Raw genomic sequence first — 21,627 nt, 5'->3', positions numbered from 1 at the left:
TTCTTGCCAATGGTATCGCTCCAAGCTGACCGAGGCTGCGCCGTGCGCTGCATCGCAAATCCGCTGCACTTGTATGCCGTTAGATCGGCATTTGCGTTCACTTTTTCCTAGACGTTAACCCCTTCGAGGCAATCCTTCTGAAACATCCCCAGAAATCGCACCCCGCGGATCGTCGCTATTAATAATATCTTCTTCGTGAAAATGCTCCGACAGAGTTGGTAATGAAATCACCAGGGGCGCGATGGTGCTCGGGGGTAACAATTAAGCGGTAACGTAATAATCGCCGAGGCGATGCGTTTAGGGGGACGCGGAATCCTGGCCGCTTTATTGGAGGCGGTGCTGGATGGAGCGCGGGCGCTGAAAAATGGTCGTTCGACTTCGGGATGAATATTCACGCGGTGCCCCGTTTCGCCGGGGAGGAGCCTGTCGGCGACGGAAGGAAAACAGCGGCCGAGAGTGAAATTAAAACGCTGGATATATATCCCCGGCGAGGCTTAATGGTTTTTCGAAATGGAAAAGCGGAACGCCGCTGCGAGTTATCACTCGAGTGTGCTCGTCGCGCTCCGTTTTTCCTCGCCGCGGGTAAACTCCACGCGCGGGCGAATAGACGACAGGGGTCGCGAGGGACTTCGAACGAGAAATGAATGTTTAACGGGAGACGTTTAATTTCGCGATTAACCGAGGCTCGCTGCCGTTCGGCTCGCCGGCTCGTCGAGGGATTGCACGCGACGGGATCGACGTAACGAAACAACGTTCCTCGCCGCTGGAATTAGAAACGCGGCAGAATTACGCTTTTTAATGCGCGTTTTGCGGCCGTTAGTAGAGCGAGAAGCCGGAGGGGGATTTATCTCCTTAGGCAAACAGAGGCGGCGCCGGGGCCGCGTCTTCCTGATGATTTTCATTTATTTCACAGCAGGCCAGGCACCGCGGTCCGCAAAACCCGCGAGCGTACCGCCCCGGACACGCTCGGGATCGCCGCTCGGTCGGGCCCTGAAGTGCCGTTTAAACTTTAATTTCAGCTGCCTCTCGCGCGATGAATTACTCCCGCGGCAAACGAGGTCGAACGACACATGGCGCTAACGCACGCTCGTTGAACTACTTTCGAATTTTGAAGTTCCCCGAGCCTCGGAGAGCTCGCCCAGAATCTTTCCCCGGCGACGACGACAACGACCGTTCCCCAGGCTCGTAAATTGGATTTTTATGGAAATGCCGTTGTAACGGCGTGCCAGCAGTCTAGGGGACTTCCACGATTACCTAACGACCCCGTTAGAAAATCGTCTTGGTCCACTTTCGCGCGACGTTCCACGGAATCACCGTCGATTCTTCTAATTACACAGGCCGCGGTGGGGAAGCGTAACGATTTTGGTCATTACTGGAGCGCTCGTGGACGGCGATGGAACGCTCCACCGCCAACGGATGCGTTTATTTACGGAACTGCGAAAGATTTATCGAGGCTTCACCGATAATCGGGTAAAAAGTCAATCTGCAATTATCGTGCAAGGACGGGATTAAAAATACAACATGCCCCGTGGCGCGCTCTCCCGTCTGACCAACGACGGACCTGATCTCCTTCTCGTCACTTTCTCCCGGCTAACGAAAGGTCACCGGTCCCTCCGTTCCCATTCAGCTGGACTTATTGTTATTACGCCTTGTGTCACGGGTCGGCGATCGCCGTAACGCTTCGCGAAAACGTCCACCGTTTTCCACGACTTTCTCCCGCGTAATTGGGGCTCGCGGAGTTCAGCCTGTCGGACCTGGTCGCGGGCGTGTTTAAAATCCTTCATTACGGAGAAAAGAAATTACGCGGGCTTGGCAGATGCACCGGAGCCGTTCTCCTCGCGCAGAGTGCGAGGGAACGTCGAGGACGAGCGGGATCTTGGGCAGAGTTCATTGGATTTCAACGCGGAGGCTCGTTCCCCCGTATCAGGTCTGGTTAAACATTGTAATCCCGCGGCGCCGGATTTTGTTTGCCCGTTCTATTATTGCCGCTGTTGACACTGCTGATTGACCCTGGAACACTTGCCGCGTCAGGCCCAAATACAAGCCTCCTATGCCGCTGTGCTCGCCGTCGCCTGGTCGCACCTTAAACATTCATTCGGTGCCGTCGCGACTGTGCCGAGGCGGTGCGAGCTACGGCCGAAAATACGAGGAGCTAGCATCAGCCGTGCTAAATAATTATCTCGGCAGATAGCAGAGCTCCTCGGTTACACTCTGGGACCCGTTTCAACAGTAAATCACGTCGAGTCTCCAGCGAATTAAAGTCGCGTGTCTGGAAGCTGCTGCTTGGATCCTCGGATTAATTACGGCACAGATTTTTCGCCCGGGGTCGTAATCAACTTAATGTACGCTCGAGGAGCAGCCTGACGCGCAGGGAAGTTGAGAATCGATTTCACGCGTTCTCGAAGACGAATTCCTCGGGAGCCGCGAGCCGGCAAGAGGGATGCCTCCCCGCTGCTAAAATAGACCCGTCGCGAGAAGCTTGAAGCGGTGTAAGGAAGCTGGGCGCGACAGCCCCGGCTGGTGAATGCGAGGATACGCTGTCGCTCGCGAAACCAGTCGATACACACCGTTGGCATTTAATTAACGCGCGTCGATCGGCTGCCAGAGTCGCCTCCGTCTTAATGGGCCCTTTCATTACGCTCGTCCCGAGCCGTCGGCTCGCATAAAAATATTTGGCTCCCGTTAAAATTTACTGCCCCATTATTTAGTCCCGCCTGTAAACGTCTGGATTTTTATCGCCGTGAAAGCTTTCCGCTCGGAGCGACAACGTCAGAGCGAAAACGAATGTCTCGCGGTGTGTTTTTATAGGTCACCGTGACCGGTAGCGAGTTCGCACAATGGGACCCAGCTGGAAGCATTTTAATTGCTCGCTGGCGGTATCGCTCTGTCAATTATATAACATCCAGCAACCATAACTGGGTCTCGCCCAGCCATGCAGAGAGAGAGAGACGCGGGCGCGGGCCCTTTTAACGCCGTTGCTGGCGGACAACTGAGTTTCGATGGCGGGCAACTTGTCCATCAGAATTCCGGCCACTCTCGTCGCGGAACGTAACAGAGTCAGCGAGCAGTCAGAAACAGCGGACACCAACAGAGTCGTTCCAACTTCCTCGCTAATTGTCCGACCATGCGCCGGTATAATTCACTGATCTCGCCGCGCCACGCTTCCGAGAACCTTTATGAGCTCAAGAGCTCCTAAAATTGAACGTAACACTCGTCTCGTGCTTGGAGGGGAGGCTGCATCGTGCCAATTCAATGCAGAATATTTACCTACCAACTTCTGTGTAGGATAAATCGAGGTAGGCGCTAGCTTTCAGTTTTTCTGAATCAGCATAAAATTCTGAACATGTTAGATTTGTTCTGATAAAACGAATAATATCAGTGTTAGTTTTAATAGCCAGTTTATATCAGGTGAACCGACTGTCGAAACTTACTTTATAACTGATTCAAATCAGTGGCTCCTCGATTAACGACGTGATTCGATGTACTTTCGTTACTTTCTTAACAACTCTAAACGTTCCCCCTGATCTCGTGCTTCTTTAAAGTTTCCTCGCGCCGGGAACACGGGAAAAGGGAGATAAATGAAACAACGAACTTAGAGTACACGCAGAACTTTATTAGCCTCTCTTACAAGAGAAACTTACTTCGAACGGAACGCGGGAAAGTTTTAATTATACTTCTTTTTCTGGCGTTTTAATAGTACGTTAGCCGAAAGCGATTGACTCCGGTCAACAACGAAGCCTTCTTCTTCGACTAATTCCAACCGAGGCGCAACCCCCTGTTTACCCCTTGATTATGCCGCTATCCGGCGACGCTATCGGGCAAACATCCGCGAAACATGAAGAAGCAGCGCAGATGGGACACCCTGGTACAAGGCGATGCTCTTCAGCTTCCCTGGTCGCTGCTTTAACCACCTACGTGCCGGCTCTCTGTGCCGCTGACACCCGCTAATTATAATTTGTGCCGCGAGTTTCATGCAGTATGGCCGGCGAGCAGACGAGAAAAGGGGCTAAGATGTGCCTGGCCGCCTCTCGACTCCATTGCAGCAACATCGCACGATCCAATCTCTCTCTTTCTCTCCACCCGTCCTCGGTTCTCGCGTTTTTCGTCTTTCCCACTTGACACCCGGAAACGCGAGTAGCGACCTACCCTAATCGTCGTAACGACACTGGTTTACGCCCGAGAAAAGGATATCGAGGCCGTTCGAACTTCGCCCTAACTACTCCTCCTCTTCTCCCTTCCCAGCCGCCCGATCGCCGTTGTTTTTCCCTTGCCAACTCCCGCGCCCTTCTTTCCCACTCCCCCGCGGCTTCCTTTTCCCCCCGCTGTTTTCGGTGCAATTGATTTTGCCGCGAGCCGTTCCTACAGCGGCGGACGTGAGTGGGGAGGCTAAGCAGCAACCCCGTAGCGCCACGGGAGAATGTTAAAGACGTTCCAGCGGCTTTTAAACGGATTCCTCTCCTCCACCCTGGCCCGGAATTATTGGAATCCTGGTATAATAACACACGGCCAGAGACGATCGAATCGCGCGAAAAATTTCGTCGGCCGGGGAGATGAAAGCCGCGATAAACCGGCACGCGCTTGTACGCGATCCCTCTACGCTCTTTGGAATCCTCTTTGGCTGGCGTGTGTTTGCGGGACGCGCGTTGGAAGCCGCGTAGATAAAAGGCTTCTATCAGAGGGCGACTAGATTCCGGATAAAAGAGGAGCGACGAGGGGGGTTGAGGGTGTAGAGGAAGCCGGGCGCAGTCATCGCCGGACGAAATGCGGAAAATCTGCTTTGCAAATTTTCGTCCCGTGCCCCCTGTTTGTCACAGACGACGACCCGTTCGAGAGCGTCTCAACGCCTCGATGAATTTACGGGGGTATCGATTTTATTCCCGCGTTTTTAGCGCGCTCCTCTCCGTCCGACGACCCATAAACTTCCCTCCCCCGATGCCGCGGCGCTCGTTAATTATTTCATCATCCAAGCACTCTTCAAAACGCGGGACACTCGAACCGCAATTCCACGAGGACGGAGAAAGGGATATCTGCTCTCCTCCGATTGTCGCGCAGGACAGCGAAGGATGACTCTTGATCCCGCGCCGTCGTAAATGCAATTACGCGACGCGACTGCCCGCGTCGAACTTAACGAAGGGAACGCGTTTAATCGATCGCGCACTTTTCTCCGCTAGCTCATGACGTCGCGTGTGTCATCAGTTAGAAAGGAGCCAAGGAGAACTGCATTTCTGGCCGGCATAACTGCATTTATTAGCGCCCGAAGGCCGCGCAGTCGAAGAAAGTCCCACGTGGATCTCCTCCGCGAATCTCGGACCCTTTCGCGGATGACGCGGCGCTTAATTTTATCCCGCGGGCCATTCGAATCGAATTGCTAGCGAGGAGCCTCCTCGACCCGGTGGCCTGCCTTTTACGGCGACGCGAGACAACGACCGTGCAAGCACGCGAAGTTGAAACGTCGCCTGGCGTATCGACCGCAGCTGTTACGAATAGGCGACTTCGTCCAGTTTGCTAAAAGCCTCGCGTCGCTATGGTCTTCGCGAAGTTTGCCAGAAGCCGCGACGATACGGCTGGTCGTTAGGAAATTTGCCGAAACTACCGCAATCGCGGAACCGGTGCCTCCGTAAAGTCGGCTGAAACTTTCACTATTGCGGTCCCGAGTCCCCGGCGAGATTTGCCAAAAACCCGCGGAAAATCCTGCTAAACCCGCCGCTCGTTCCGGCAACTCCGCTGACGTTCGACTAACGGTAAGGGCTTTGCTCCTGTTGCAGAAGGTGGACCCCGAGCTGATATTCACGAAACAAGAGCGGATCGGGAAGGGTAGCTTCGGCGAGGTGTTCAAAGGCATCGACAATAGGACCCAGCAAGTTGTCGCCATCAAGATCATAGATCTCGAGGAGGCGGAGGATGAGATCGAGGATATTCAGCAGGAGATCATGGTGCTGTCCCAGTGCGACAGCCCGTACGTCACCAAGTATTATGGGTCCTATCTCAAGGTAAGAGCCAGTCGAGTTGGTCGCGAGAAATCGCAGCTGAAAGTGGCTGAGTGCACGAGCTGCACTCGGCGAAAAGTGGAGACCCGCCTTTCTGTCGCCGTTCCGGCTCCATGAGTCCCAGCGATATAATGTTTGCAGAGGTGCAACGCGAACGAAACCCCTTCGGTCCACTATTAGGGACACTCCGCCAATCCGCCCACATGATTTTTCATACGCGAAGAATGGGAAGGGCTTGACGGTCGGTTAACCGTCGCTTCCGGCTCGACAGCGTCGCATAGATGCTTCCGCTTCCTGCGGGGGCCGGTTCAGTGTGCTCGCTGGAAAGTATTGTTAAAATAAAATCGCATTCACCGGCGTCGTTCTAATATTTCACCGCGACACTTTGTCCGCCGGTTCGGTTCGAGCCTCTGCTTTCTGCTCCATAAATCGCGGGGCAAAAATTCCTGCGGTGGCATTAAGGGGGTAGGTTACCCTCAAAATCAGGCCCTTCTTCAAACGCGTATTCTGAAGTAATAAATGAATGTAGAGATAATTTTTGTTTTAATTTTTAATCGTCATTTCTTTGGCTTTAATCAAGAAAAGAAAATATTAAGGATAAATTTTTTTTAAGAATTTATATTGAAAATGTGCTCCCGACACATTGTGGGGAGTAGTTTCCTGCAGCTCCCTGTAAATTTTCATTCAAATCGTTGGAGCGGTTTTCGAGATTTTATGTTCACCGTTTTGGAAAACGTAGTTAAGGGGCTGTTCCGGTCTAGAGCCAATAAAAATAGGTGATCTTTAGGAATTAATTAAAGGAAAAGTACTACATATAATTTAATGGGACTTTTGGCATTGTATTAAGAATATCTTAAACTATAGAAATATATTTTTTGTTTTGTAATTAATCATTGCAGACGGTACTGAGGGGTCGTTAAAGTCTAGGCGTCAAAAAGTTCATTCAATTCGGTGGAACCTGTAGCACCTAAACCATTGGTCTGAAATAAAAAACAATGCCAGATTCTTAAAGGGCATGAAACTCGCTCGTGCACTGACCAGAAAAATTACAAATATTACATTTTTTTTAGAAAATAACGACACTTGAAGTTTGAAATCACTTTTTCCCTATATTTTGCGTCCTTTCAACGCCTTTAAAAATTATCAATTTTCAATTTTTTTAAATAATTTACTGGTCTATCCACGAGCCAGATGTATATTCTTGAAAATAAAAAAAGTTTCAGTTGAATCGGATAATTACTTTTGGAGATACAGGTTCCACCGATTTTGAGAACACTGTTTCGAGAAAAACGCGTTTAAAGTTTCACGTGAGTGCCGAGTGGTCGGGTGTTACCCATGCATTCGCCTCTACTCAAATGCCTATAACTTCGGGAATTGTACGAATTTAAAAATATCCTTTTAAACACATATTCCTAAAAGGTTGAACATTCGAAAAATGAAATAAAAGAACAAATTTTTTAGACCAGAACCTCCCCTTGAAGTTGGACACGCAGCTTTGTCGTTATCCGATCTCACGCGCAGACTCGTACATATTTTACTGTAATTCCTTCAATTTTTGGAACTTCGGGGCCCGGTTGCGTTTAAAATACGTAGAAAAGATGCAGCTAGCGGAAAATGCAAAAATCCTAAAAACCAATTTGCGAAACTTTTGAGGGTAACCTACCCTTAATCGGTTTAGTCGCTATTCTTCCCGCCATCTTCACCGCGCTGTGCATGCATCATCGGGCGAATCAGAACGCGCTCGAACTTCGACTCCGAAGCAGCAGGCAATTCCGTCCGTTTTATGAGCTCGCAAATAGCTCCTGAACAATGCAACAAAACGAGCTGGCTGAAGCGTCTTGCCTCGGCATCGAAAGCGTGTCGAGAATCCCGCAGAACTCGGCTTTTCATGGTTCACCAAGTATCCCGCGGAGAACAGAGGCCCATGCAAACGCGAGTCGTTGCATCCAGCTAGTTTTCCAGCGACGTGACTATCTAGAGGTCGTTGATTCGAGAATCTTCGCGCGGCCCTGACTGCCCGGATACTTAGGCCTGCCTAAAAGATGCACTCTCGGAATTCCCACTGCGATTCGTTGCCGAGGCCGTGTTCCAATCGACCCGCGGACAACTGGATGGCTAATTAAGAATCGCTAATGACCATTTCGCTCGGTCATTAAGGAAAGTTCTCCGGCGGGGCTTAATATCGACCGGGCGCTTCATTCCATAGGTAATCATCTTAATTTTCCGCTTCCCGAGCCCGGAAACGAAGGGAGCGCGCCCCCCTGCTCCTGTAATCCGTTTCCTCGTTCCCTCGATCTCCCGCGAGGGAATCGCCGAGCATGTTTCCACCCTTGTCTCGCAATTAACGCTGACCCCGTTCCCTCCCCAGATCGTGTTTCGATTCGCGATGCATTGTCGCCAGGTGCGCGGGATTTAATCGCCGATGCCTAAGCGACTCTAATTATGCGCAGCCGTGCGCTCTCGAATAATCGAGGGTCGATCGCGCTGCGTCTGGCTGGCGGCTAAAAACCGTCTATTTCGCGGTTTATCGAGTCGAAGGGGGAGTCCTCGGGCCACGACCGGCCAGCTCGAAAATCCCCGGATCGGTGGCTCGGCGAGGCATCTCGGGGAAGATTACGAGGGTTGCGTCACGCGCTGAGCCAGTCTTCCATATTGATTTTTCCGGAATCGCGGCGTGCCACGGCAATATAACGGCATTAAACCGATCCGTTCCTGTGTTGCGTGCGATTATATCCCACGGCATGCGGCTATTGTGCCGCCATTAATCACAGCCGCGAGCACAAAAGGATCCTCCATCCTCCGCAATCGCATTCTCGATACCTATTCTCCGTCGATGCCACGGAAAGAGCCTCGCGATAGCGGACAAAAGCACCGGGCCTCTTCCGCAGATTTCCTCACGATCGCCTACGAGATCTCATTTTCCACCGTCCCTCTCCCGCTGGATCCAGCCCGAGGATCTCTCCTTTTCCTACCCCCCTTCTCTTTCCCTCCCTCTTTCTTCGCGGCCCGATCTCCCGACGCGAACAATGCCGCGGCCCGATGACACATCCGCGATAATCGTTGGCCGGAGACGAATTTCGAAAGATGCCGCGAGGTGCCTACGCGGACGTCTACGCGCCTGATGTCATCGCATAACGGGTGTAGCCGTTTCTCTCGGGGCATCTGCTCCTCCCCGGGCCGGTCTTCGCAGCCTCTGGCGACTGCTATTAAGTCGATCGGCTCGGTGAACAACAGTTATCGGCCCGGGCAGACACTCCTTCGTCGTTCTCGCGGCTACTGTGCTGCTCGATCAACGATTTCCTCTCCTCGCGATTGCCTTCTCGCGTGTCCACTGATACGGAGCTCGGGTTCTTATCGTTACGGTGCCTCCGGGCAAGTATTCGTCGGCATCCGTGTCTTTAACCCAGCAGTGCACGCGTGGGGGTCTAGTCGAGGATCTTATCGCGTCTGTTGTTTCTTTAGTGAGACACTCGGTCAATTAATATTCTTTTAGATCTACCTACATTGTTAGAGTTTTAATAAAGAATCGTAAAACACAGATTTTTCTACGTCGCGGTCAATCAAGGTTACTTTTTACTAGGAGTCCACGAGCACCCCACGTGGATGCTTGTATTTCAAAAGTTCACGCGTGCACTGCCGGGTTGGGATATAGACTCGGCTCGCCGAGGGTTAATTCGAGGCATCGTCGTGGGCGAGGAGAAGAAAGGTTTCATTCCTTTTCCCGACCGCAATGGTGGCCAAGGTTTTCCCTCGCCGGACGCGCGGGACCGTGACGCGAAGGAGCGTTGTGTCGCGTCTGATTTCGAAATCGCAAATGAGAATGCCTGGGACCCGTATTTTTCTCGGCGCGCGAGAAATGCGCGAGACAGATTTCGACGTAGGCAGGTAGGTCGAGGCGAGCAATAACAGTGATCGTACTTGGGCGACACTCCTTAACGTTTCTCAATCCGGATGCATCGCGAGTATGACGAGGGGCGTTTCGCCGTGATTCTCTCCTCGCCGCCTCTTCGCCGCGTTCGCGGCGTTTTTCCTCCGCTTCTCTCTTCCCTCTACCCCGGAGACGGATTATTGTTCTCCCCTGCGCTGGTGTGCACCGGCCTTCTCCGTGAATGCCGCTCAACGTTATTCTCTTCTTTCCCGAGCGCCATTATTTAATGCCTGCCCGCCATCTCCCGCCGCGAGTAATTGCAAACTTTCGAATTGACAATCGAGTATTTTCCAAGTCTCAGTCCCTCAGCCGTCACGGTTAATTGTCCTCCGCCCCTGCTTTATACGAAATAATTAATCTCCCCCGCTGGAAGATTCGCCGGATCCACTCCGCGCAGCCGCGAGTCGCCGCGGTCCCAAGGTTAATATCCGAACGGAATCCAGAATCCTGGTGGCATTTCTACCGTAGGCAGCTTTCTTTCCCCATTGCCGCGCGGCTCATTGTTTCTCGAACAAAAGGCGATTCTCCGCGGCGCGTACTTGTGGCCCGCTCAGACTCCAACGAGCATCTCGGCTTTTATGAACGAGCAAATCTAATTGGGCGCTTGTTACGCGACCGTTCGGGCCTGCGACGCTAAACGCTCGGTCTCTCTGGGCCGGATTGCAATCCTATCGCTCTTGCCCGCTCAACGGTCGCCAGGGTCCATTAAGTGGTAGCACCCGAGTCCTTCTGTTCCGCGATTGAGGATCCCCGCGCTTTCATTCCGAGCGCAGTCGCGGACCTGGAGCGTATGTGGGTTAAGCGGATCGCTGATGGAGATATCAGGGTACCTTCCTCGTAAGAGCGACCCGGGGCGGAATTAAGGTTCGCGGAATTAATAACCGTGAGCTACTTGCTCGCGGCGGCAGCCTCGAGAAAAAGGCAGCCGCGAAGGAGGACTTTATGTAACGGCGTTGCGATTCCTCGCGACCGAGCCGCTATTATTAGCCGGCCAATTTCCTAATGGCTCCGATCTGCCGTTTGACGGCGATCCAAGAATAGACGGGCCTCTGCGCGTCGCCTAAACGACGATGAATTTCTTTTCTGCGATGCCCCCGTGCCCGGCGTCTTCCTCCGGCGTTCCGCTGCAATTACCTCTAATTGACGACCCGCGCTGGAATTGTCCGCTTTCACTCTCGCCCGAGCACCGCCCGGTGTCGACAGACCCCGCGATTAATTCCACGCTCATCTCCCCTTTCTGCCTGCATCCTCTGTATTCTGCGCGCAGGCACCCCCGCGTTCCGCTGCGTCGCAACCACGCGATTAGCGTTGCTCAATCCGTCATCGTGGCCGATTGGAACTGGGATGGCGGTTGCTTGATAAGAATGCATTTTGATGTCAGCTCCTTCGGAGGAAGTGTCTCGATGTTTCGGCATTTCGGTTCATTTTCGTAGTCGATAAGGAAAACAGCGTATGACGTTCGAATAATAATAATAATCGACTTTATTATATTCCCAAAACACGAAGAGAAGTAATGGGCTAGAGATCAAGAGTCTGAGTCTAATGACAAGATACAAAATATATAAGTACAGATAATTAGAAAATCGAATAAAATGAAATACAAAATATAATATCGTAGGAGGGAAGATTAATTCCGTCGCGTCGTCCATCACTGCCGCTGGCACACCCGCCATTCCGCGAAACAGAGGAACAAAAGGACACGCGCGATAAAGAAATAATAATTGGCCATTAATCACTCATTCGGCGTTCTTTTGCTCATTTCGACGCCCCCTCTGTTCACACGTGCTTCCTCTTTTATACATTCGCTTGTTTGACAGTTTAAAAAACGCGTAATATTTGCTCGCTAATGTTCCCCGCTGGACTTCGAGGCATTCATCATCCGTGGGCTCGAGGAACATCGGTAAATTCCAATCTGAAGTCGATTTACACTGGGGCTGTTCTTAAATTACGACAGGGTAATTTTGGCGATTTCTTACCCGTCCCTCCTCAAGTATAAGATTTTATATTTCAACTCCCTTCCTCCCATTCTTACGTAATATTTTTGCATTGCACTTTTTCAGTTATTAAAATTCTTTAACACTATTCCTACCGACACTTCGCGTATACCTATTCCTACCGCGACCGGTCTTTAGCGCAACTTATATTTTTTAATATAGAATGAAGATAATAGCCAATTTGACAGTATAAAAATATAGTTTCTTTTATTCAGAAGTATATCATGTAGATACGTATATTTAAGGAAAAGTCGTGAAGTTTAATGGCGATTCAATTACATTGTATATAGGAAATTCTAATCGAAATTTAAAAAACGATCATTTGATTGGTCGTGGTAGGAATAGTGTTAAAGGTTCATATAATTCATTTAACTGTTTTTTGGGCTACTGATATTGAAAATTAGCTTAAAAAAATATTACCTAAGACGCTCCCGGACTCACTCTTCCCCCTGTGTAAGAAAACGCAAAAAATTCGCGAACTCCTCCGCCCATAAGCCTTACGTAATTTAAAGACGACATTCTGGTCGGAAGTTTACAGAAAATTAGGCAGCCGCGAATTCGTTTGTTCATCAGGTGCTGCTTATTTTTATTCGCCAGCGCTTCCAACGCTCCTCGAGGATGCCTGAATGCGAGATTCCGGACGTGGCGCGCTCGTGACGCGGCTGTTTTTAGCGCGAGGCGACATTCATTAAGCTGAAAAGCATTTTTCTCTTCCTTCATTCAGCGGGCATCCCCGCGCGCGAGATAAAAGAATGGCGGGAACAACTGTGCGGAGTGAAAGCGACGAACGGAAATGCCGGGGGCAGTGATAGGATTAACGTCGTATTTTCTTTTAATTACTCACGCGCCAGATTATCGGGCCGCTTTTCGCCATGCCCCTTCGCCCGCGCCTGTCGCCAAGCATTCAAACACTCCTGTCAACGATCGCAAATTCCCCGAACGAACTACCAAGAATTCCGGGGCGTCCTGCTCGAGATCGTTGCCAAACCAAGTGTGCCATTTTCGCTGAAAAGTAGTTTGCGCTTATTCGAGCCGGGAGTAATTAATCCGCCACGTGCGTTCCTTAATTAAAAGCGCCGGCGAGCCCCGAGGAAAAGTGACATTCCTCGGTGCCGAAAAGAGGTCGAAAATCCGAGGTTTAAAAAGCTGCGAGTTTTTTTTTTCATGCGTCCCCCTTTTCGACGCAACACTCGGGCGAATTCCATCGGCCGTGAAAAGAACAAGAACGGGGCGAGGCTGGGGAAGTGAAATCCAAGAAGAGCATCGTAACGCGCTTCTCAGCGGCCCGCGTTTATTCCACCCGCCCCTTTTCGGCCCTCGAAACGAGGGGGTGAAGGAAGGGGACGCCTGCCGGATAGGGGGATGATTTAGCAACCCCTAGTTGCGTCTGCAGAAGTGGCCTGGTTGAAAACCGGGTTGAACGAACCCTCGCGAGCCTGGCCACCTACGTAGACGCGGATCTACATGAGAATGAGCGCAGTCGGACCGCGTTGCGCCTCCTGACCGTAGGACGATGATAAATGGTGGCATTTTATGGGCAGCTGTACACGCTCACCCCGTACCGTGAATGCGAACAGCTACTAGCCGAGAGCTGGACACCCCTTGCTCACCACGTGAAAATTATACCCCATAAAGCGTCGGTCCCTGTCAACCTTGCGTCCTTCCTGACGCTTGTAACACGATCGAGAGGTGCTCCGTGTTCGAGAAGATGTTCTCTTCTTCTTTCCCCTTTTCCGTCGCTTGATTTAGCACCTCAAAGGTTTCCCCTCGACTCCAGCTTAGGATTGCTCGATGCATCTAACATTGTTCTGGGTCAGTAGCGCACTCAGGATTTAATCTTGGGGGAGCCGAGTTGAACGGATGTAAATATTTATTGCAAATACAATAAATTTTATTAGGTGATTCTAAAAATTTATTTGAAGAATAAAATCCAGTTTTCTGTTCTTTTCACAAACCTCTTGAATTATACTTCAGTCGTGGATACATTAATCCTTTTTTCTTTTGGGGGTGCTAGCGTCCCTTGCCTCCTCACCCTCTGGGTGCGCGACTCTTCTGAGTAATTTACGGAAGCTCCACATACACTTTTTTTTTTAATGGGAACCTAGCAACAGTTTCGTTGGAGCCCAGTTAACTGATTTAAAAGCAGATTGTATTGGCATCTGAATTATTAATGGTAATATTTCTGCGCGACCTTTTTCTGAAGCCACTGTAATTTATGGAAGGGTTAAACAGTTCGCCCGTGAAAGGGTAAATCGATCCGGCATCGATCGATCCGATGAACCTCGTCCGTTCGTCACCTCCGCAAGGTTACCTTGATTATCATTTTTCCATCGCTCGTGGATGATCGGCCACGCACGAGTCATCATCCTGCCCTCGCGCGTGCTTGGTGATTCTTTCACAAGCCGGTGACCAAAGAGCGCGAATCTTGAGCATCCTTGTGCGAGCCACTGATTAATCCGTCGATTACCGGGGACGCGATTATCGGAGAACCGACGAATGAGCCTCATGCCGATGCGTGAGGCTGCGGGCACAGTGATTGGACATCGATGTCGGATATAATTATCGGCGAAGGTGCGGTCCACGTTGGCACAGCCATTAACGTAACGAAGATTGATGTTACCAATGAAGATACATCGTTTGTGCACCGCAGACATAATTTGCAAACAGCCACTAGGGTCGTAGAAAAAAGAATCTGAATTTTCAATCAGCCCTCTCCATTCTCTTCCATTGCACTTTTAATTTCTCCCACAATCGACTGTCTCAAGGTCCATCTCCTCCGCGAAATAGAGTAGATTCTCGGAACTAGGAGACGTCTGTTTTTGCTAATTGGCTACGGACCCAGATTCTTCATTTTCATTAGCAAAGTTCGAGGCAGAGAGCTGTGTTTGGTAGCGCGACGAGTCTCGAGATTTGCAAGGGAACGGACGGGGAGGAGATCATGGCTGACAGTCTCTGAAACGCGAAACAGCGGCGAAGTTTCCAGACGCAAAGCAGCCAGCCCGGGTGTTACGTGTAGCGTTGAATCTTTCTCTGTTTGCAGGGAACGAAACTATGGATTATTATGGAGTACTTGGGTGGCGGCTCGGCCCTGGACCTGATGAAGGCCGGCAGCTTCGAGGAAATGCATATCGCGGTGATATTGCGCGAGGTGCTCAAAGGGTTGGATTATCTTCACAGTGAGCGGAAGCTTCATCGCGATATTAAAGGTGCGTTTATCAAAAAAAACAAGGAGAGAAGAAACATAATATACTTTTAATGCCCCTTAACGAGCACGTTTTACGTAACGAAATTGCTAAGCTCGCTCGGATTTAACGTTATCTTTTACGTGCTACGCCGAATTGCCTTTAACCGTTGTTCCTTTTATATTCCAAAGCGGCGAACGTTCTGCTCAGCGAAATGGGCGACGTCAAGCTGGCCGACTTCGGTGTCGCCGGACAGCTGACCAACACGACCAGCAAACGAAACACTTTCGTCGGGACGCCGTTCTGGATGGCACCGGAGGTCATCAAACAGTCCGCCTACGATTCCAAGGTAATCACGCGAGATCAACGAGAACGTGGACTCCCTGAGTCGTGGCGTATTTCTTATCTCGCTGTTCGAGGCGACGAATGCACTGCTGCAATTCGAGTTACGTAACCCGGGAGATTTAATTTCATTACTTGCCCCTGACTTTGCGCCGTTGCTTCTAACGACGTTTCGTTGTTTGCGGTGTCTCGTGGAAATATTAATCCTCCCTCTCTCCATCCGCAAACCTCTTGCTCGCAGATGTCTATATGCCGAGGATCGGCATCGCTTTCCGCGCCCAAATATTTAACTAATTCGATGTCGAAGAGAGTAGCAATTAAACAGGAGTTTTCACGAGGATAGGGTAATATTTTTACACGCAAGCGGTTGTAGAGCAAACAGATCTGTTGATCTCGACTGGCTTGCCTCTCGCGGGCGATTTCTGAAAGGCGCGAGAAACGGTCACGTCGTCGTTAGCGCCTGGTTAGCGCCTAGCCAGATGGTAAAACGAGGAACGCTTGCTCCACAGGCTGACATTTGGTCGCTGGGCATCACGGCGATCGAATTGGCCAAGGGAGAACCACCGAACAGCGAGCTGCATCCCATGAGGGTCCTGTTCCTCATACCGAAGAACAATCCCCCGCAGCTAACCGGAAATTACACGAAACAGTTCAAGGAGTTTGTCGAGGCCTGCCTGAACAAGGACCCCGAAAACGTGAGTTGATCTACATGCCGGAAAGACGTCGCAACTCCACCCGCTCCTCTCTACTAATCTCCATGCTGCCTCACGGTCGAGAAAATTGCTAGAAGTCTGCTTTTGTCAGTAGTTTCTGCCGCGAGAAACAGCTGCACTTGACACTCTCGCCTCTGCTTCTCTCGTCGCGTGACTTTTCATCTTTCCTTCCCGGATGGAAAACGCCTCTTTTTCATTATTTTTCATGGTTCCCGCAGAGGCCAACGGCGAAAGAACTGTTGAAGTTCCAGTTCATCAGGAAGGCGAAGAAGAACTCGTACCTGATCGACCTCATAGACCGGTACAAGAAGTGGAAGTCGCAGCGCAGCGAGGAATCCGAGACGGAGAGCGAGAATTCGGACTCGTGAGTATCATCTGTTAAGTTATCAAAGGTCCATCTTAAAGAGGGCTTCCAACGAGTACAGGGGAGTGGATAAGGACGTCTCTGGACACGCATTCGTCCCTTCTGTTTCAGGGAGGAGTCGAAGCAAGATAGCGACATGGACGAGCCGTGGATAATGACCGTGAAGGGTCCGCACGGGGTGAAAGGCTCCGTGGTGCCCATGCTGCCGCTGGACGAGCAACCAGCCTCGCTGACCCTAACCCACACGCCGAACCACAGATCCTCGAACCACAATCAGCAAACGAAGCCGCACGCGAACGGCGCCTCGAGGTCCCCGCCGAAGGATTCCACGCTGAACCATTACAGGAGCGAGTCTAGGGACTCGGTGCGCGATGGCCAAGCGAAACACACGCCGGTAAGCTTGCGCGAAATCGCAATCAAGCCCGACACGCTCTCGAGGATTTAAAGAGCTCCTCGAGGATCGCGGTCGCGCCGCGGCGGCGTTTAATCACAGCGCTGCAAGGAATCCCGCGGAATAATAATTCGCCCGTTTCGCGGGAGCCGCTCGAGGTCTCTTCGGAGGTAGTGGCTGGCTTTTTAATATCGTCGGAATTTAATCGCGTTCTTTTTCCAGTCCCGGCCGCACGAGGCCGCGCCACCGCCGCCGGTGGACACGCGAGAGAAGCGGGAGGATCGCGATTACAGGGACTTCAATCGGGATTCCTCGCTGAGGGAGCTGAAGGAGATGCGCGATACCAGAGAGGGCAGGGACAGGGAGAGAGAGGTGCGGGAGAGGGACAGGGAGGGCCGAGAGAGGGAATTCTGTTCGAAGGAGAAGAGGAGTAGCAAGCTGGACGTACCTGTCGTACCTATGGTGGACCATAGGCCCGGTGAAGATAAACAAAGGCCGAGGAGCTCGCAGGAGCTGAAGCATCCGCGGAGCGCGGTCCTTTCCACCGTTGTTTTACCTCTCTTCGCCGAGGTAAATATTTTCCCTGGACTCTGGGCGGACCAAGCGCAGCTTTGCCACAGGGGAAGCTCAGCTGCCTTTTACTTGGTTCGCCTGCTGACGAAGATAGCGCTGCGCTACGCTGATAAAATGTACCACGCCTCCTTTACTTGCCGCAGCTTCGGCGGAAGCATCTATATTCGGCGCGAGACAATAATGGCGAGGGCGGAAGCGGCATTGGCAAGAACGATGGCGCGATAGAGGAACTACGCGTTGCGTTCGAGACAGCGGAACGCACTTCCCCAGGAATGACCGAGGCCCTCATCAGGGAGCTCCTTGAGTCCTTACTTCCTGCCAATCACTCGGAGGCTCGTTTGTCCATGCTGATGGAGAAGGTCACTCTGAGGTAACGATTAAAGCCCTCATTATCTGCTTGCGTCACGAGCAATCCTTCATCCGCGGCTCCCAAAGCAGATTGCGCCCTTTGTTCGCGGAAAAATTCTAATCGATCATCCCACTTTGCTGCCCCCCCCCCTCCGTTTATCTCTGCCCTTTGATTTCGCGCTCACTTTCCCCTTCTGCAGATCGTTATTATGCTTGAGATCCTCTGCGCAGTAGAATTCCATCTATCCTCGCGCGTTCATCGGAGTATGAGCTTCTACTTTTTTCCAGGGATACGTAGGGACGCGAGAGGGCGAGGGTTCGCAAGAAATTGTGGTCCGAAAACATCCTGACGTTGTAACGACTCGTTATTTCTCGTTTATCAGATTAATTGATTTACGTACGAGCCCAGTACGTTGTCGATGAGTGCGCCGGGTACCGGACGTGAAGGGGGAAGGGTAGAAGAAGAACGTCGCTCCAACGGCCCCGGACATTTTCTTTCCCTTCCCTGGCTTCGCGGCGACTAGAGCGACGGCACCACTCGTCGGCCATTCCTTTCGTTTAACGTCCCGTCTCCTTTTTCCGATTTTAAACGCAAAGTGCTCGGTGGGCACCGGACAGAGCATGTCGCGGGTGACGCGTTGCGCGCGCGGTTTTACTTGTCGTTGATTTTATACCTCGAGAGCGATATATCGATTTTTCCTCCCGTACTAAAGAGAGCAAATTATAAATCTATCCGCTAGAGTAAAATGTTATACCATCCAATCGCCCTCGCACGGGGGGCGACAAGTTACCGTTAACTCCTTAAAAATATTAGGCCCCCCCCCCCCCGGGATCGTTGAAAAGTTAGTATTTGAAAAATTAAGAGATAATGAAAAAAAAAAGAGAGAGACGAAAGAAGCGCAAGGTGTAGGAGATAGTTGAGAAATATTTTTGCAAATCGTGCAGCCACCCGTTCAGAATTCTTTGTACGTTCTTCGTGCTCGGTATCGACGCAACCTCGAAGAGTGGACGAACAATAGCGTTAGACTCAGCCGATGTCTGATGGATGGAGAGGTAGGCTATTCGTTGACGGGATCTTGCCTCATTGTAGATACATCCGAAGCATGCACTATCGGCGATTCCACCAGAGTATCACACGCCGATCGAGGTCTCGCCGGCCCTCGGCGAGATCGCGTCCGAAAAAAACTATTTATTTAAACAATTCTACAGCCAGGCAGGGCGGCCCGAGGGCCCTCCTGCCCGCACGTACGCCTTCCTGCTGCTTCCCGCGTTAGTGCACGCTTCGGATCGGAGAGAAAAGCTCGCAGGGAAGAGGGGCGCCTCCCGGAGGCTTTGTACATATGTATGTAGCACGATAAGATAGTCTTATTGTTCTGATGATCGACGTCTCTGCCAGTCGGTTGCGCAGCTCCGTAACACGATCCTATTGCCCTACGTTCGTAGCACTATTTTCCGCGTAACAGAGCAGAGGGAGAGACAGAGAGAGAGCGACGGAGCGAAACCCAGCAGAAGCTTGACTTGTTCGATGCTGATGGCCCGGTTCAGAGAAACAGCATCGTCGATGCTTATCGGACAGCTGAGGCGACGAACGCGTGGCAAAAGCATGCTTTCTTTTTCTCGAGCTCTTGCGTTCTTCCACTAGTTTGCCCGGGTAGAGTTCTTTAGTCGAGCCGTTCCATGATCGAGCCTGAGCTGTGATAACTCCCGCGGGACGTCGGCACTTAATCCACGTTGTTTGTAAACTAATGTATTTTATAAAGTATATTATATATAGAGAGAGAGAGCAAGTGAGAGAGAGAGAGAGAGAATTGCCCGTGATGACGGATGAACAGATTGGACAAATGACGAGGCAGAGTCATCATTTGTGCAAAGGTTGGTGGCGAGCGAAACGAGCGAGCACGATTCGCGCACTATCCTGCACGGATTATTTAAACCAAGGGACAGAAGAGGATGATTAAGAGTGCAAGGGAGGGAGAGCGTGAGAGAGCAAGAGGACCGCGCGTATGTGCAAGTGTGAGGCGTAGAAAAAAAGACGGAGAAAGTGTTTAGCGTTGCGCGAGGGTGGAGCTAGCGTAAAATCATAACGAGAACATAGTATTAATTACCAGGGAATCGCGATGAAAGAGAGGAGAGGTGACGACAGAGAGACCTAACTATCGTAAGCCCGCAATACACGTTACGTAGTTGCGTTTATTCCAGTCAACGAGAGGCGGTCGATGTGGGAGAGAGCGGCGAGGTCTTGCGATTTTATTGTTGTAAGAATTGTCAGCGACGACGACGACGACGACAACGACGCCCGAGATGATTGTTTGAACGTGAACACCTTTGAGCTCCGCTCTACAACTCCCTATTTGTTCCCCTCCCTTTTCCGACTCGTCCTCCCGACACCCGTAACTATTTTCCCTTTTCCTTTTCGTTTTTATCCTGGACCGAGCGAAAGGACGAAAGAGACGACGCGCAGAGCACGTAGGAGGATTTTACTACTATTTGTTTCCCCCCCTTCTCTCTTCTTCTTCTTCTTCTTCTTTTCTTTTTCGTTGTAGTTGAATTACCCTAGTTAATCGCTACACTCTACTACTGTTAATATTACGGATTTTTATCGTCTTATTGTTGTTTCACCGTTGGGTTAGGTTTTCCTTTCGATGACTTTTACGACGGTCGCTACCCCAGTCATCCTCATAAAGCTGCCATAAAACGCTTACCGGCTACGCTCTAATAAAGAACTCAGAAAACTCGAAAGGTTTCAGCGAATTATCTTCCCGCAACTCTTCTTCCGATCCTTGCAACGAACGAACCCCCTGATCCCACGGAACAGACCCATCGACGGTTCAGAATTCGTTTCACCAATTGGGACGGTCAGCTATCGAAGATCGTACGAGTGCTTTGCTTCTCGAAGGCTTCGAATCGGCTGTCAAGCGAATGAATGTCTAGGTAGCTTATCGATTTTACCTCCGGACAGTGACGATCGTTGATTCTCGAAGGGAACCAGGATTTTTTCGAAGGGGCGGTTCGTCGCGGATGTTCATGTTCACCGAGAGTATTCGCACGGCTTTCGTTTTCCTTGCAATTGGACCAGCGACAATTTAGTTCGGTACGTTCTGGCTCTCACCATTCCCTCTAGGAACGCGTTTTACTTATTCCGAGCTTTTGCGTTCGCTCGTTTCTGCTTACAAAGATCGATCGTTCGAGCCTTCCTTCTTTGTAAATCTTTGGCCGGGTGATCGCGGGGGAGCTGTGATTTTGCATGTTCACTCGTGAATCGTCGATTCCTCGATCACGCGCGGCGACAGAGCGAGAATCCGAGGAGCAATGATCGCGGCCGTTTCTCTTAGCCATCAGAAGGGAACGCTGAAGAGTATCCGTAAACCGCACCACGTTGAATCCGAATTACGTGCCCTACCGTAACCAGCACTCTTCTTTGTATTATATTCTTAGCTATTACTCATAATCTATTCAGCGTTATAACATCGTGGTAACAATAATGATAATAACGATAACTATCGACGTAGGATATAAATGCATATACATATATTTCTTGTATTTTACTTCTACCTTGGCTGCAATGGACTGTATTATATTGATTGTATGTGGCATGCTGAGGGCGTGTACAAATACGAAATAAAGATCAAGTAAATCACGATCGACGCTTCTCTGTCTTAAAGCTACACGAGGAACATGTCTACCTCTATCGCTGATCTAGACAACAGATGAGATCACGGCGTAGCTCGCGGCGGAACGCCGCGAGTTCTTAGGCTTGCAAAGCCGACTAAGTCCCTCTGCCTTCGTAAACGAGGATGCTTATGTC

The 21,627-nt window shown here is 50.9% G+C and overlaps 1 protein-coding gene across 4 annotated transcripts in view; it reads left to right on the top strand.

The window, feature by feature from the left end:
- The window catches only part of Gckiii (Germinal centre kinase III), a 90,784-nt gene extending 69,322 nt beyond the window's left edge, over nt 1–21,462 (top strand). For all 4 annotated transcript variants that reach the window (XM_076823158.1, XM_076823156.1, XM_076823157.1 and 1 more), the window contains 9 exons: nt 5,766–5,990; nt 14,950–15,115; nt 15,283–15,440; nt 15,943–16,128; nt 16,365–16,510; nt 16,622–16,904; nt 17,124–17,471; nt 17,618–17,844; nt 18,111–21,462. In XM_076823158.1, coding sequence (XP_076679273.1) covers nt 5,766–5,990; nt 14,950–15,115; nt 15,283–15,440; nt 15,943–16,128; nt 16,365–16,510; nt 16,622–16,904; nt 17,124–17,471; nt 17,618–17,844; nt 18,111–18,120 — 1,749 coding nt within the window. In that variant the 3' untranslated portion in view covers nt 18,121–21,462. The remainder of the gene's footprint in view (nt 1–5,765; nt 5,991–14,949; nt 15,116–15,282; nt 15,441–15,942; nt 16,129–16,364; nt 16,511–16,621; nt 16,905–17,123; nt 17,472–17,617; nt 17,845–18,110) is intronic.
- The last annotated feature ends 165 nt before the right edge of the window (nt 21,463–21,627 follow it).

This window comes from Andrena cerasifolii, chromosome 11 (genome assembly GCF_050908995.1).
Source record: "Andrena cerasifolii isolate SP2316 chromosome 11, iyAndCera1_principal, whole genome shotgun sequence".
NCBI lineage: Eukaryota > Metazoa > Arthropoda > Insecta > Hymenoptera > Andrenidae > Andrena > Andrena cerasifolii.
Note: the sequence above shows the minus strand (reverse complement) of the source record. Positions and strands in the feature narration are given on the sequence as shown.